The 14,522-nt window shown below is 41.1% G+C and overlaps 1 protein-coding gene across 1 annotated transcript in view; it reads left to right on the top strand.

Annotated features, from left to right (window-relative positions):
* Positions 1-14,522, top strand: part of SCN11A (sodium voltage-gated channel alpha subunit 11) — a 129,792-nt gene that overhangs the window by 42,059 nt on the left and 73,211 nt on the right. Inside the window, exons 8-11 of the mRNA XM_037828765.1 lie at positions 5,635-5,776; positions 6,358-6,555; positions 7,442-7,615; positions 10,852-10,981. Coding sequence (XP_037684693.1) covers positions 5,635-5,776; positions 6,358-6,555; positions 7,442-7,615; positions 10,852-10,981 — 644 coding nt within the window. The remainder of the gene's footprint in view (positions 1-5,634; positions 5,777-6,357; positions 6,556-7,441; positions 7,616-10,851; positions 10,982-14,522) is intronic.

Raw genomic sequence — 14,522 nt, 5'->3', positions numbered from 1 at the left:
GCATCCCATAAGTTTTCATTTGTTGTGTTCTCATTTTCATTCATCTCAAGATATTTCCTGATTTCTCTTGTAATTTCTTCTTTGATCCATGGATTGTTTAAGACCAGGTTGTTTAACCTCCGTATGTGTGATGGTTAGGTTTATGTGTCAGCTTGGCCAGGTGATGGTGCCCAGGTGTCTGGTCAAGCAAGCACTGGCTTAACCATTACTCCAGGACATTTGTGGCTGGTTATTAAACCAAAAGGCTGGTTTATTAAATCATCAGCCAATTAACCACATCTGTGGCTAATTACATCAATGAAGGGTGTGTCTTCCACAATGAGAGAATTCAATCAGCTGGATTTAATCCAATCAGTTGAAGATTTTTAAGGGGGAGGAGAGAGAACCTTCACTTCTTCTTCGGCTAGCCAGCATCTCCTGGGCAGTTCATCCAACATCTTCATTGGAGTTGCCAGTTTGCTGCCTGCCCTACAGAATTTGGACCCATGCATCCCCACAGTTGCATGAGACACTTGTATAAAATCTTATATTTACAGATATCTCTTATTGGTTACTTCCCTAGAGAACCCTAATACAATATATTTGTAAAATTTCCACCTTCTCTGGTTGTTATTGATTTCCAGCTTTGCTCCATTATAATCAGAGAAAGTTCTTTGAATAATTTCAATCTTTTTAAATTTATTAAGACCCGTTTTGTGCCCCAGCATGTGTTCTTTCCTGGAGAATGTTCCATGATCACTTGAGAAGAATATATATCATGCTGTTTTGGGGTGCAATGTTTTATTTATGTCTGTTAGATCTAGTTCATTTATCATGTTATTTAGGTTCTCTGCTTCTTTATTGATCTTCTGTTTAGATCTTCTATCTGTTGAAGAGAGTGATGTGTTAAAGTCTCCCACTGTTATTGTAGAGACATCTATTACTCCCTTCAGTTTTGCCAGTGTTTGCTTCATGTACTTTGGGGCACCTTGATTAGGTGCATAAATATTTATGATGTTATTTCTTCTTGACGAATTGCCTCTTTTATTAATACATAGTGTCCTTCTTTGTCTCTTAAAACATTTTTGTATTTAAAGTCTATTTTGTCTGATATTAGTATAGCTACCCCAGCTTTTTTGTTTGGTTGGTTGGTTGGTTACTGCTTGCCTGGAATATCTTTTTTCCATCCTTTCACTTTCAACCTTTTTGTATCTTTCATCTAAAATGAGTCTCTTGTAAACAGCATATAGATGGATCATATTTTTTTATCCATTCTGTCAATCTGTGTCTTTTGATTGGGGAGTTTAATCCATTAACTTTCAATGTTATTACTGTAAAGGCAGTATTTACTTCAAGAATTTTATCCTTTGGCTTTTATTTGTCAGATCTATTTTTTCTCTCTTTTTATCCTGTTAGTTATCCTTACTAATAGTCTTAATTTCTGTACCCTCCTTTAAACCCCTCTCTTCTGTCTTTTCTTTTCAGCCAGCAGAACTCCCTTTAGTATTTCTTGTAGGGCAGGTCTCTTGTTAATAACTTTCAGCTTCTGTTTATCTGTAAATATTTTACCTCCCTCATTTTTGAAGGATAGCTTTGCTAGATAGAGAATTCTTGGCTGGCAATTTTTCTCTTTCAGTATCTTAAATATATTGTCCCACTGCCTTCTCACCTCCATAGTGTCGATGAGAAATGGTACTTAATCTTATTTGGCTTCCCTTGTATGTGCTGAAATGCTTTCCTCTAACTGCTTTCAGAATTTTCTCCTTCTCTTTTACATTTGACAATCTGATTAATATGTGTCTTGGAGTGGGTCTATTCGGATTTAATCTGTTTAGGGTACATTAGAGTTCTTTGATTTGCACGTTTTTTTCTTTTATAAGGGTTGGGAAATTTTCAGCCATTATTTCCTCAAGTATCCTTCCCGGCCCATTTTCCTTCCTTTCTCTTTCTGGGACACCTATGATGCGTATGTTTGTGTGCTTCATGCTGTTAATCATTTCCCTGAGACCCTGCTCAAATTTTTCCATTTTTTTCCTCTATTTGTTCTTTTGTCATTTTGAATTCAGTTGCTCTGTCTTCTAGCTCACTGATCATTTCTTCTGCCTCTTCAGATCTGCTGCTGTATGTCTCTAGAATATTTTAAATTTTATCTACAGTGTCTTTTATTTCTATAAGGTCTGTTATTTTCTATGTATTCTTTCAAATTCTTCTTTATACTCATTTAGTATCTTCTTAATATCTTTTATCTCTTTATGCATATTTTCCTTCATCTTCTTGAATTGATTTAGTGGAGTTGTTTGAATGTCTTTGATTAGTTGCTCCAAATTATGTTTCTCCTTGGACTTTTTAATTTGTTCCTTTGACTGGTCCATATCTTCCCATCTTTTATGTGCCTTGTGATTTTTTGCTGATATGTGGTCATCTGATTATCTTTATGGGTATATTCTGAAGTTCAATTTCTCCCTCTTGTCTAGGATTTAATTGTTGCTTAGGTTTTTATTAGGGCACTTCTTTGACTGTTGGATTGTCAGTATTTCCCAGCACAAACAGGGCCAGGAACCCATGCAGGTGATTTAGACCAGCTCTAATAGATCCTGGAATGGGGTCTGGAGAGACTTCAAAAAGTCTTGCTTTTTCCCTCTCTACTTTCTGGCCTGCCAAGCAGATGGTGCTCTTTGGAGCCCAGTAGCCCATGACCAGGCAGGGCTGAAACTGCAGGAGTCTTGTTTTCTCATTTTGCCAGCCAATATCTGGCTCAGTGTTGGGCTATGTCCCCTCTTTACTTGGCCCAGAGGGCTCCCACAACTGCCCCAGTTTGCACCCACCCCCTAGTCAAGGATTGGGCTGCACACTGCTGCTTCCCTTGAGGGTGGCAGATGGGCACCCAGAGCCGTGGCTGGAATTGCAGTCTCTTCCCTCCTTTTCTCAATCTCTTTGCCCCGCACTGACCAGGGTGTTGAAATATCCTTCCCTGACCCCTGGGTCCCCAAACAATTGATTCAAAAAGTTTCTGCCTGGCCACTTCTTGTTTTGGGGAAAGAAGTAGTTTCTGCCATTCCTTCCCTATTCCTCCATTTTAGAAGCTCCTCCTTGGTGCCCGTTGATACTCCACACTCCTCAGTGGCTTGTGGCTTGTGCTGGATCTCTGTGGACTTGGGTTTCTATGTCTGGATATACATGGGGATTATTATGTTACTGCTGTGAGAGATTTATGGTCTGTGTCACTGGTGGAGGTGGGTTCCAAGTGAGGGGGAGGGAGGAGACCCAGCCAATCTGAAATGCAAGTTTCCTACCTGATATTTTTCTCTTTATTCAGTTCCACATTTGTGGAATCCTTTTCCAGTCATTACCTTCCTCTAGAGTTCTTATCAAGTGAAATTTTTCCTTTTTATTACTGAATATCTGAGGAGAGATTTTTAGTAGATGTCTTACGTTGCCACATTGATGATGTCTTTCCAGGCTTGTATTTTTAATGGTGACCAGGAAATGAGGGAAATGTATGGTGGGTTTAGCCCCAACAGGTTCCTGGGAGATAGAGCACTGGGGATAGAGCACTGGGGATTTTGCAGAATTTCATTGTGATCTAGTGGAGAAGACAGTACAATGGTTTCCACCCACCCAGTCACCCTACAGCAAGTCTGCCAGTCACCAAGCCCCACATAGGCAAATTCCCAGGACCCCAGCATGTCAGGACTTCTGTTTGAATGCTACTGAACAGCCCAGCTCATTAGGCATCTGAAAGAAAGCCTTTGATATAAATGAGGCCAAGATAGAGGAACAGAAAAAGAGGTTTCTGTTTCTTGAACAAAACTACAAGAATTCAGAGAACCATAAAAGGTTAACTTTAAATAGGGTCTACAGTGAAATTAAAGAGGTCATTGTATACATAAAACAAAAATAGCATGTGATGAAAATAGAACAAAGAATGAGAAAGATCTATTAATAGAATTAAAAGATAAAATTGAGGAAATATCCCATAAAGAACAATCCAAAGACAGAGAACGAAAATGTGAGAATAAATATCAATCCAGAAGTTCCAACATTTGACCATGTAGGAATTCCAGAAAATAGAGTCCAGAAAAAAACAAAAAGGAATAAAATAGCAAAGATATAGTACAAGAGAATTTCCCTGGCAATAAGGATGCAAATCCCTGGATAGCCCACAAATGCCTAACACAATAAATGGAAAAGTGCATTATCATGGAGGTGTTACCCTACCCATTCAGGGTGGATGTTATTTGGATCACTGGAGTCGTATAAAGGAGTTTACAGACAGAAGGACCTCAGAGCAGCTAAGAATGACATTTTGAAGAGGAGCTGCAGCTAAGACAGACATTTGGAAGACAGCCATTGAAAGCTGACATTTTGGAGAACACCATTTTGAAATGCAACCTGGGAGCAAGCAGACACCAATAATGGGTCTTCCCAGATAACAGTGGTTTTCCAGATGCCAATGGCCTTTTCCCAGGGAATGTATCCTATTGTTTAAGCCTTAGCTTGGACACTTTATGGCCTTAAGACTGTAACTTTGTAACCAAATAAACCCCCTTTATAAAAGCCAATCCATTTCTGGTATTTTGCATAAAGGCAGCATTAGCAAACCAGAACAATACTCATCACCCAAATGTTTGTAATCAAAAAGGAATGTTAACCACTGAAACCTAAAGATTCATATGTAGCCCAGTTAAATAAATCATAGGACTGTAATTAACAAAAAGAAATGAGGTATCTCCCCATATGTTGATATGGAAAGACCTCCAAGCTATATTGTTCTGTGAAAAAAAGGCAAGGTACAGAGGGGCATTCAAGGCATGCTTCCATTTATATATTAGAAAAGATATGTATTTAAATATATGTGCTTCTATATTCAGAGAAAGCTTCTGGAAACTTACTATAGTAACTGTTAACTATTGTCCCTAGGAAGTGATGATACCAAAAAAGTGGAGGGTTCTCTGCCTGATGCACATAACAGCCAATCCATGACACCAGGTTTTAAAGAAAGAAAGGGTTAAATTCTACACATGAAACAGGAGATCAAATGGCCTATCGACCCCAAAATCTGTCTCCCTGAGTCTAAGGAGTTCACAGTTTTTATGGACTCAAATAAGGGGAGATGGAGTTTTTCCCATTACAATATCAAGTACAAACAGGGCTGAGACTAGGCTACAATAATAAGTATAATCAGGGCCAAGACTAGTTGAGTTTCACTAATTTCAGGTATTAACTTTTGGCTATTCTACAATCTAGAAAGAAAAAACATCTATATAATGATTCCATAATCCTGATTATTTGTTAATTCTTTATTTCTTGGTTACAGTGTGACTACAAGTCTGGGGAGCAAGTGGGACAGTACTCATTACATATACCCTTTTCACTGTTAATTGTTCACTATGTGACTGCATTTAATTTTTCAAGTAAAAACGTGCTAACACAAATTTATTAGTCAATTCATTTGAAAAAAAGTCAATGAGAGCTACATTAAGTTGTGTTCTGGGAGAATTCAGTCAGGGATGGCCTCTACAGACATGATCTTCACCCAGGGTTTTCTTTAGTGGGTGCATGGCCCTCTGAATGTCTACTGTCATAGGGAAGAAGTGAGAATCTGGGCTGTGGGGAATGTAATTCTTTCTCTATTCCATTGTTTCTAATATCTAGGGCCTGTTCTGAAAAATTTTCATGCAATCACACCAAGAGAAATCCTGACTATGGTTATACGAATTTTGACCAATTTCACTGGTCATTTCTTGCAATGTTCCGGCTTGTGACCCAAGATTCCTGGGAGAGGCTTTATCAACAGGTCATCTATTTTTCTTATCTTACTTTATCTTATCTATCACTTATCTATCTCTAGTTTGTTTATAAACTGCCATCTATCCTCCACGTTTGTCAACTGTTCCCCATCATTGAGAGTTGTATTGTTAAATCTGCATTAGATATTGTGTTAGGAACATCAAGAAAATTATAAATGTGTTACTTGGAGGAAGAGTATAAAAAAACTCTGCTTCCTAGCAATATTGCCACTGTCCAGACTCCCTGATGTTCCACCATTAGAACTTTCATTTTCATGAAGCAGTACTGTCTCATGCTTTTTTTTTTTTAATTGCAAATATCCTTGAGAAAGTAATAGTAAAGTTATTAAAACCTCCCTGTGGATGAGTAGATGGTGCTACTCCACCAAGAGATAGGGCATCAAGTGTCGTTGGGTGACCAGGGAGGCTGCAGACTATGCTATGTTCAACTGAACCATCCTTATAGTGCCACTCAGGGCTGCACCATGGGAAGGCACCAATACAGGGCAACACCAAATTTCTGCTATTGTTTAATCTTTTGTTGAGGAAGGAAGACTTCAGATACAAGCGTGTGCTCTGTCCCTTGCAGACCCTGCGCACTGCTGGGAAATTCTCAGTCTTCTTCTTTGTCGTCATCATCTTCCTGGGCTCTTTCTACCTGATTAACTTAACCCTGGCCGTCGTCACCATGGCCTACGAGGAGCAGAACAGGAACGTGGCTGCTGAGACGGAGGCCAAGGAAAAGATGTTTCAGGAAGCCCAGCAGCTACTGAAGGAAGAGAAGGAGGTAGGGGTGTGGGAGTCAAGCAGTGAGGTCTGCTTGGAGGTGACCCCAGAAGTGATGGAGCCTGGGGCTCAAGGCTGCTGTATGAGGCCTGGTCCAGCCCTTCCTCTGCTGGTGTTTTTCTGAGAATCTGCATCCCTTGCAGAGTGACTGCCACTGTGTCTCAGAAGGACGCCTGGGCACAAGGCTTTAAGAGGGAACCCTGGATCTTGATACTCTTCTTTGATCTTCTGAAACCTGGGCCTTCTAGGACAGGTCTCAAATTACTGGCTACGGGATAAAACTAATGTATATGTAAATCTAGATTCTACCAGGCTTTCTTGTAGAAATCCAGAGATTTTTGTGTTGAGAGCCTTTGCTTGAGGGTGTTTGGGAAAGTAAAATCGTGGCTCTAGAGATGACAGCCCAAGATCATCTCTGCCTTCTTGAAGTTCTTGTCATATTTACAGGCCATTCTAATTGTTTCCCTGCTACCTTTATATTTTTCCAACTTGATTGTGAGATTTTCAGGGCAAGAGTCATGTTTTGTACTCCTTTTCATCCCCTGCAGAGATTCGTCAGGGGTGAGTGAGCCCATAGTAAGTGCTTACTGTTGCATCATCAGGCACAAACCTTCATTGAGTGCCTGGCACAAATCGGGCACTAGGCTAAGTGCTAGTGATAATGAGATATGAAGAGATAATGCTGCCTTTGAGGGTTGACATCTCTATGGAAAAACAGGACACATCCCCCCAGATAAATGATGACAAAGCTAGCCTATTCCAATTAGGTGGCGAGCTGTCTAAATGGTACGATGTGCCCAGAAGAGAGAAGACTATGCTCATCAGGTCACGGCCATTTACCATGTTTTATGAGAAGGTGTAAATCTGGTTTTCTTCCCCTTTCTAAGGCTCTGGTTGCCATGGGAATTGACAGAAGTTCACTTAATTCCCTTGAAACATCGTCTTTTTCCCCAAAGAAGAGGAGACTATTTGGTAGTAGGAAAAGGCAGTCCTTCTTTTTGAAGGATTCTGTGAAAGACCAGGCTCCAGGATCAGCTTCTGATGAAGATTCCCCCAAAAAGGTAAGTCTCTATCCACAGGATTAATAATACCCTATCCATTGGCTCACTTGCATCTGCTTTCATTCATCCACATATATATTCAATTTATCCAGCTATTTACGAACATCTATTTAAGAGTGTTTGCACTGTTTACTATCTGCTTGGCACTGGGGATACATGAAGATGTATAAGACAGATATGATTCCTACTTCTGAGTTTACAGCTAATCAGTAGGCAGTTACTATTCAATAAGATGACTGATAGGGTGAGTGCTGTGGGAGAGCAGAGGAGGGGCAATGTCTTAGCATGGGTTCCCTCAGAAGCAGACCTTGAGATGTTTGAGTGCAAGTAGTTTATTTGGAAAATGATCCCCGGAAGCAATCATAGGGGAGGGGGGAAGTGATGTATGGGAGGGAAGATGGCCATTAAAGATGCATTATTAAGCCAGTTACCACCGAATATAATTGGAATTTAATCCTCTGGAGTGAGAGTGTAATCATTTATGCACCAATTTCAGTCCATAATTGGTTAAAAACTGCTGGGGACTGGAGACATTAATTTTCCTGTATTTATGGTTTGCTGTGCACTAGGGCAGATGATCTCAGATCACCAGAAAAATCTCTCAAGTAAGGCTGTAGGGTATATGGATGGGGCAACCAACAGCATCTGTTTTAGACAACCAACCCAGACTTGGTGTTTGTGATATGAAGGTGGGAGGAGGAGGGGGTAGGGACAGAGACAGTGGATCAGGAAAGGATTCACAGAGGAAGCAGTGTCTAAGCAAGAGGAGGAATGGAGTACTGTAGGTAGAGAAAGCAGGTGCAAAGATCTGGAAACAAAGGAGAGCTTGCGAGTGTGATCATTAGAGACGTGTGTGTGTGTGTGTGTGTGTGTGTGTGTGTGAGTGAGAGAGAGAGAGAGAGAGAGAGATGAGGTTGAGAGTGGATGGCAAGAGGCTGTAAGACGGGATGATCACAAAAGGCTTTGAAAACCAAGCTAAGGAGTTCACCCTTTACCCTGAGGGCAAGGGGGAAGCTGCATTGAAAGGTTTAAAGCAAGGGAATGGTAATGATCAGATTTACACTTTTGAAAGGTCATCCTGGATGCATGAAGGAAAGGGATTGGGAGAGAGCAAGGCAGGAGGCAACCAATTAAAAGATTTTTGCAGTAATCCTAATGGAAGGTGGTGGACTCTTCAACTAGAGCCAGAACAGTAAGGATGAAGAAGTTTAATGGACTACAGTGATCTATAGAAGGTAGAATTTGACATTTGGTTGGATGCATAGGGTGGAGATGATGCCTGTTTTACAGATTGGGTAGCTGACTTGGTACAGGGTAATTTACTGAGACAGGAAAGGAACGTATTTCTGAGGTAGGGGAGATTGCAAGTTCCATTTTGAATATGCCAAGTTTGAGGTGACTATGGGCCATCCAAGCAGGGATATTTAGTAGGCAGTTGGATATGCAAAAATGAAACAATGGGGGGTTATGCAGTAGAAAAAAAGTTGTTCATATTGTTAAGGTGGGAAATGTTCAGATGTTTTTTATTGTGAAAAGAGAAGTCAAAAGAGAGGAAAATGTTGAAGATACAGGCCAGGTAATGATGACTAGAGCCACTTTCCTGAGATAGATGGAGGCAGATGAAGTTGGAGGGCAGAGGGTGGGTGTGCATGTCTGACAGTGGGGTAGAGGAGCGAGAGTTCAGGAACATTTGCAGAATCGGAGACAGACCCCATCCACTGCTGTAGCCTGTTCTGTGATGTAGTGATAAGGAAAGGAGAGCTCATGGTTTAGAAACTTCCTTGCTGTCAGAATATACCATGTTAGTATGACTCCCGGGGATGAATGTGGACCCGGCATCGTGGGACTGAGAGTATCTTCTTGACCAAAAGGGGGATGCAAAATGAGACAAAATAGTTTCAGTGGCTGAGAGATTCCAAATGGAGTCGAGAGGTCACTCTGGTGGACATTCTTATGCACTATATAGATAACACCTCTTAGGCTTTAATGTATTGGAATAGCTAGAAGTAAATACCTGAAACTACCAAACTCCAACCCAGCAGTCTGGACTCCTGAAGACAATTATATAATAATGTAGATTACAAGGGGTGACAGTGTGATTTTGAAGACCTTGTGGATCACACCCCCTTTATCTAGTGTATGGGTGAGTGGAGGAATGGGGATAAAAACTAAAGGACAAATAGGGTGGGATGGGAGGATGATTTGGGTGTGTTTTTTTTTCACTTTTATTTTTTATTCTTGTTCTGGTTCTTTCTGATGTAAGGAAAATGTTCAGAGATAGATTGTGGTGATGAACGCATAACTATGTTATCATACTGTGGACAGTGGATTGTATATCATGGATGATTGTATGGTGTGTGAATGTATTTCAATAAAACTGAATTTAATAAAAAAAAAAAAGAATATAGCATGTTAGGGAGACCTTAAAGAGAAATATTTTTAAGTTTCTCCTGGTTCACAGAACTGTAGGCAAAGTCCCAGACACCCAATATAAAATGTCTTTCCCCTTTAATTAGAACAGTTAATAGGTGTACAAAGGCTACAGACTATCTTTAGATTAGCTTATCACTAAGGGATAGTTCCCTCTGGGGCCCTGGCTGGTTAGAGCCTTTGGAAAATAAACCAAAGTTTTGTAGATGTCTGGAATTTTCTGGCTAGATGAAGGTTTAGGTCCTTTAATCGCCAAAGCTTTTAGAATTGTAGGTAAGGTAAAAGTCAATAAGGTTTCCAGAACAGCCTGTGGAAGTGCTTGAGGTTTAGTTTATAGATTTTGTGATAATTATTTTGACTGATCTTTTTAGTTGCTGACTGTTTTAAGATTTGTTTGGGCAGATGTTCACTATCTGGCCCCAATCCACCTTTCTAAAAGTATCCCTCACTTCTGCCCCTCACAGGCATTGTTTCCAAATTAGACTTTTTATTCCTTTCATAGCCTGGAAAATTTTGTTTTCTCTTTGTTGACAATGGGTACAATGAAGAGAAAGTAAAATTTCTGTGAGTAGGACTCTAGAAATGTGCATACATAAGCAATCATAATGGTCAAACCATATGTCTCTAATCTATTAAATACAAAATGAGAAAATTGAACATATGGCATGCAGTGGAGATGTAGTGAGTTGACATGCATAAAATATTAAGTATTGTGCCTCACGTGGCATTAAAATAAAATAGTTTGTGAAGATTTGAGGAGAGACAACCCCTGCCCTTAGAAGTTCCACCATGCCTTCTCTTAACAGGCACACCTCCTGGAGCAAACCAAACGACTGTCGCAGAATCTCTCAGTGGAACACTGCGATGAGTACGAAGACCCCTTCCAAAGGCAGAGGGCACTTAGTGCTGTCAGCATCCTTACCATCACCATGCAAGGTGAGTTCTACCTCCTAGTTCAAGGGAAAGCTTAAATTCAAGGATGTGCTTCCATTCTCCCTCTTCTCAGTTCCCCAGAAGTCCACTGCAAAGAAGGCTTTTTTGGAACCAAACCACTGTATCTTATTGCAAGGAGTGACTTCTGATATTGGAAGAAGTGGCTCTCTCCTGTGGTGCGTTCTTTGCCACATGTGGGTAGTAGTGGGAACTGGCTAGACTTGGGATGACTGTTTCTCTAACGGCTAATGATGTTGAACATCTTTTCATGTGCTTTTTTTTGCCATTTGTAAATCTTTGGAGAAATATCTATTCAAGATTTTTGTCCATTTTTAAATTGGGTTGTTTGTCATTTTATTGTTGAGTTGTAGGATTTTTTTTGTATTCTGAATATTAGACCCTTATTAGATATGTAGTTTCCAAATATTTTCTCCCATTTTTTAGGTTGTCTTTTAATTTTCATGATAAAGTCCTTTGTGTGCAAAAATTTTAATTATGATTATAAAGTCCCATTTGTCTATTTTTTCTTCTGATGGTTGTTCTTTTGGTGTAAAGTCTAAGGCCATTATTGGCTAATGCAAGGTCCTAAAGAAGCTTCCCTATATTTTCTTCTAGGAATTCTAATAGTCCTTGTTCTTATATTTAGGTCCTTGACCCATTTTGAGTTAATTTTTGTATATGGTGTGAGGTAGGGATCCACCTTCATTCTTTTGAAATGTCTATCCAGTTTTCTCAGCACCATTAGTTGAAGAGAGTATTCCCAATTGAGTGGACATGCACCCTTGTCAAAAATCAATTGGCCATAGCAGTGAAGGTTCATTTCTGAACTCTCAATTCAATTCCATTGGTCTATTTTTCTGTCTTTGTAATGGTACTGTGCCGGTTTGAATGTATTGTGTCCCCCAAATGCCATTATCTTTGTAGTCTTGTGGGACAGAAGTTTTTGGTGCTGGTTGGATTTGCTTGGAATGTGCCCCACCCAGCTGTGCATAATGATTCTGATGGGATGTTCCCATGGAGGCGTGGCCCTTCCCATTCAGGGTGGGCCTTGATCAGTGGAGCTATATAAATGAGCTGACTCGGGGGAAGGAAAGTGAGTGCAGCTGGGAGTGATGTTTTGAAGAGGAGCAAGCTTGCTAGAAAGGAACGTCCTGGGAGAAAGCTGTTTTGAGGCCGGAGCTTTGGAGCAGACGCCAGCTGCCTTCCTAGCTAGCAGAGGTTTTCTGGACGCCATTGGCCATCCTCCGGTGAAGGTACCCGATTGCTGAGGTGTTACCTTGGATGCTTTGTGGCCTTAAGACTCTAACTGTGTAGTGAAATAAACCCCCATTTTATAAAAGCCTATCCATCTCTGGTGTTTGCATTCTGCAGCGTTAGCAAACTAAGACAGATTTTGGTACCAGAGAAGTAAGGTGCTTTTGCTGCTGAGTTTGCAAATACCAAACATGTTGGAACGGCTTTTTAAATGGATAAGGGGAAGTTTCTGGAAGAATTGTGAGGAGCTTGATAAAAAAGGGCAAAACTGCTTTAAAGAGACTGTTTGTGGAAATATGGACTCTAAAGATACTTCTGATGAGGCCTTGAACAGAAATGATGAATATGTTGTTGCAAACTTGAAGAAAGGCGATCCTTGCTCTAAAGTGGCAGAGAATTTGGCAAAATTGAGTCCTGGTGTCAGATGGAAGGAAGAATTTGAAAGCGACAACCTGGAATACTTAGCTGAGGAGATCTCCAGGCTACATGTGGAGGATGTATCCTGGCTTCTTCTTGCAGCTTATAGTAAAATGCGAGCAGAGAGAGATAAACTTAGAACTGAACTCTTGGGTTCAAAGAAACCAGAAGCTGATGGCTTGGAAAATTACGAGCTTCCAGGGGGTGGAATCCCAGAAGCTACAGCCCAACGTGAGGATGTAACTAAACATGGAACCCAGCTGCCATTTCAGTACAAGCCAAGATTGGAAAAGGAATTATCCAGAAAGGATTTGTGGAAAGTCCTATTGTCTGACAGCTTTGACCCCTGCATCCTTCATGCGAAGCCAACAAAATTTTTGCGAGATCTTTACAGACAGAGCCATTGCCAGTCTGGACTGGAGGAGACAGACAAGGAACAAATTAAAGGAAAAATTTCTTCAAAGACAGAGCCATGGAGGTTGAGGTCTGGAGTCAAGAGGTCTCGAGCTGGGAGAGCAGAGCAGCCCACATGCATGGAAAGGGTGATTTTGCCCTGGAGGTCGAGGGCGGGCTTTCCACCTCGATGCTCTGGAAGAGTTTTGCCACCTCAGGTCCCAAAGAGGGTGGAGCACATTCCTAGGGAATTGGGGAGAGCCTGGCTGCCACCCCACTGTTCTGAAGGGGTTGAGCATGTGCCCCGGAGATGGAAGGGAATCCGGGAGCTGCCCCAATGTTTGAGGAAGGTGGGGCCGAGAAGGTGGTCTCCCCAATGTGTGGATATGTTGGAGCACTCACCCAAGCATTTGGAGAGGAAACAGCTGCCAAAAAGGCCCTTGGGAAGGGTTAGGCTCCTGCTCTCTCAAGCTCCAAGGATGCACTGTTGTTCTGTTAATGACTCTCAGACTTTGAAATCTAATGGACTTTGTCCTGCGGGTTTTAGGAACTGTTTTGCTCCTGTTAACCCTGTTTTCCTTACTGTTTCTCCTTATGGCAATGCAAATGTTTATCCTATGAATGTCTCTCCTTTGTATATTGGGAGCACATAACTTGTTCTAAGTTCACAGATCCACAGCTAAAGAAAAATTATGCCTTAGGACTGGCCATGCCTATAAATGATTTTGATGGGATTTTGTACTTAACTTTTGTTACTGAAATGATTTAAGTTTTTGTGATATTGTGATGAAATGAATGTATTTTGTATTTGGAAAGATAATGTCATTTTGGGGTCCAGGGGGTGGAATGTGCTGGTTTGAATGTATTGTGTCCCCCAAATGCCATTAAATTTGTAGTCTTGTGGGGCAGAAGTTTTTGGTGCTGGTTGGATTTGCTTGGAATGTGCCCCACCCAGCTGTGCGTAATGATTCTGATGGGATGTTCCCATGGAGGCATGGCCCCGCCCATTCAGGGTGGGCCTTGATCAGTGGAGCTATATAAATGAGCTGACTCGGGGGAAGGAAAGCGAGTGCAGCTGGGAGTGATGTTTTGAAGAGGAGCAAGCTTGCTGGAGAGGAATGTCCTGGGAGAAAGCCGTTTTGAGGCTGGAGCTTTGGAGCAGATGCCAGCTGCCTTCCTAGCTAGCAGAGGTTTTCCGGATGCCATTGGCCATCCTCCTGTGAAGGTACCCGATTGCTGAGGTGTTACCTTGGATGCTTTGTGGCCTTAAGACTGTAACTGTGTAGTGAAATAAACCCCCGTTTTATAAAAGCCTATCCATCTCTGGTGTTTTGCATTCTGCAGCATTAGCAAACTAGGACAGGTACCATGCTATTTTGATTGCTGTACCTTTGTAATAAGCTTTCAAATTGGGAAGTGTGAGTCCTTCAACTTCATTCTTCTTTTTCAAGATGGTTTTGGCTATTCAGGGCCCCTTACA

The sequence above is a fragment of the Choloepus didactylus genome, chromosome 1 (genome assembly GCF_015220235.1).
Source record: "Choloepus didactylus isolate mChoDid1 chromosome 1, mChoDid1.pri, whole genome shotgun sequence".
NCBI lineage: Eukaryota > Metazoa > Chordata > Mammalia > Pilosa > Megalonychidae > Choloepus > Choloepus didactylus.
Note: the sequence above shows the minus strand (reverse complement) of the source record. Positions and strands in the feature narration are given on the sequence as shown.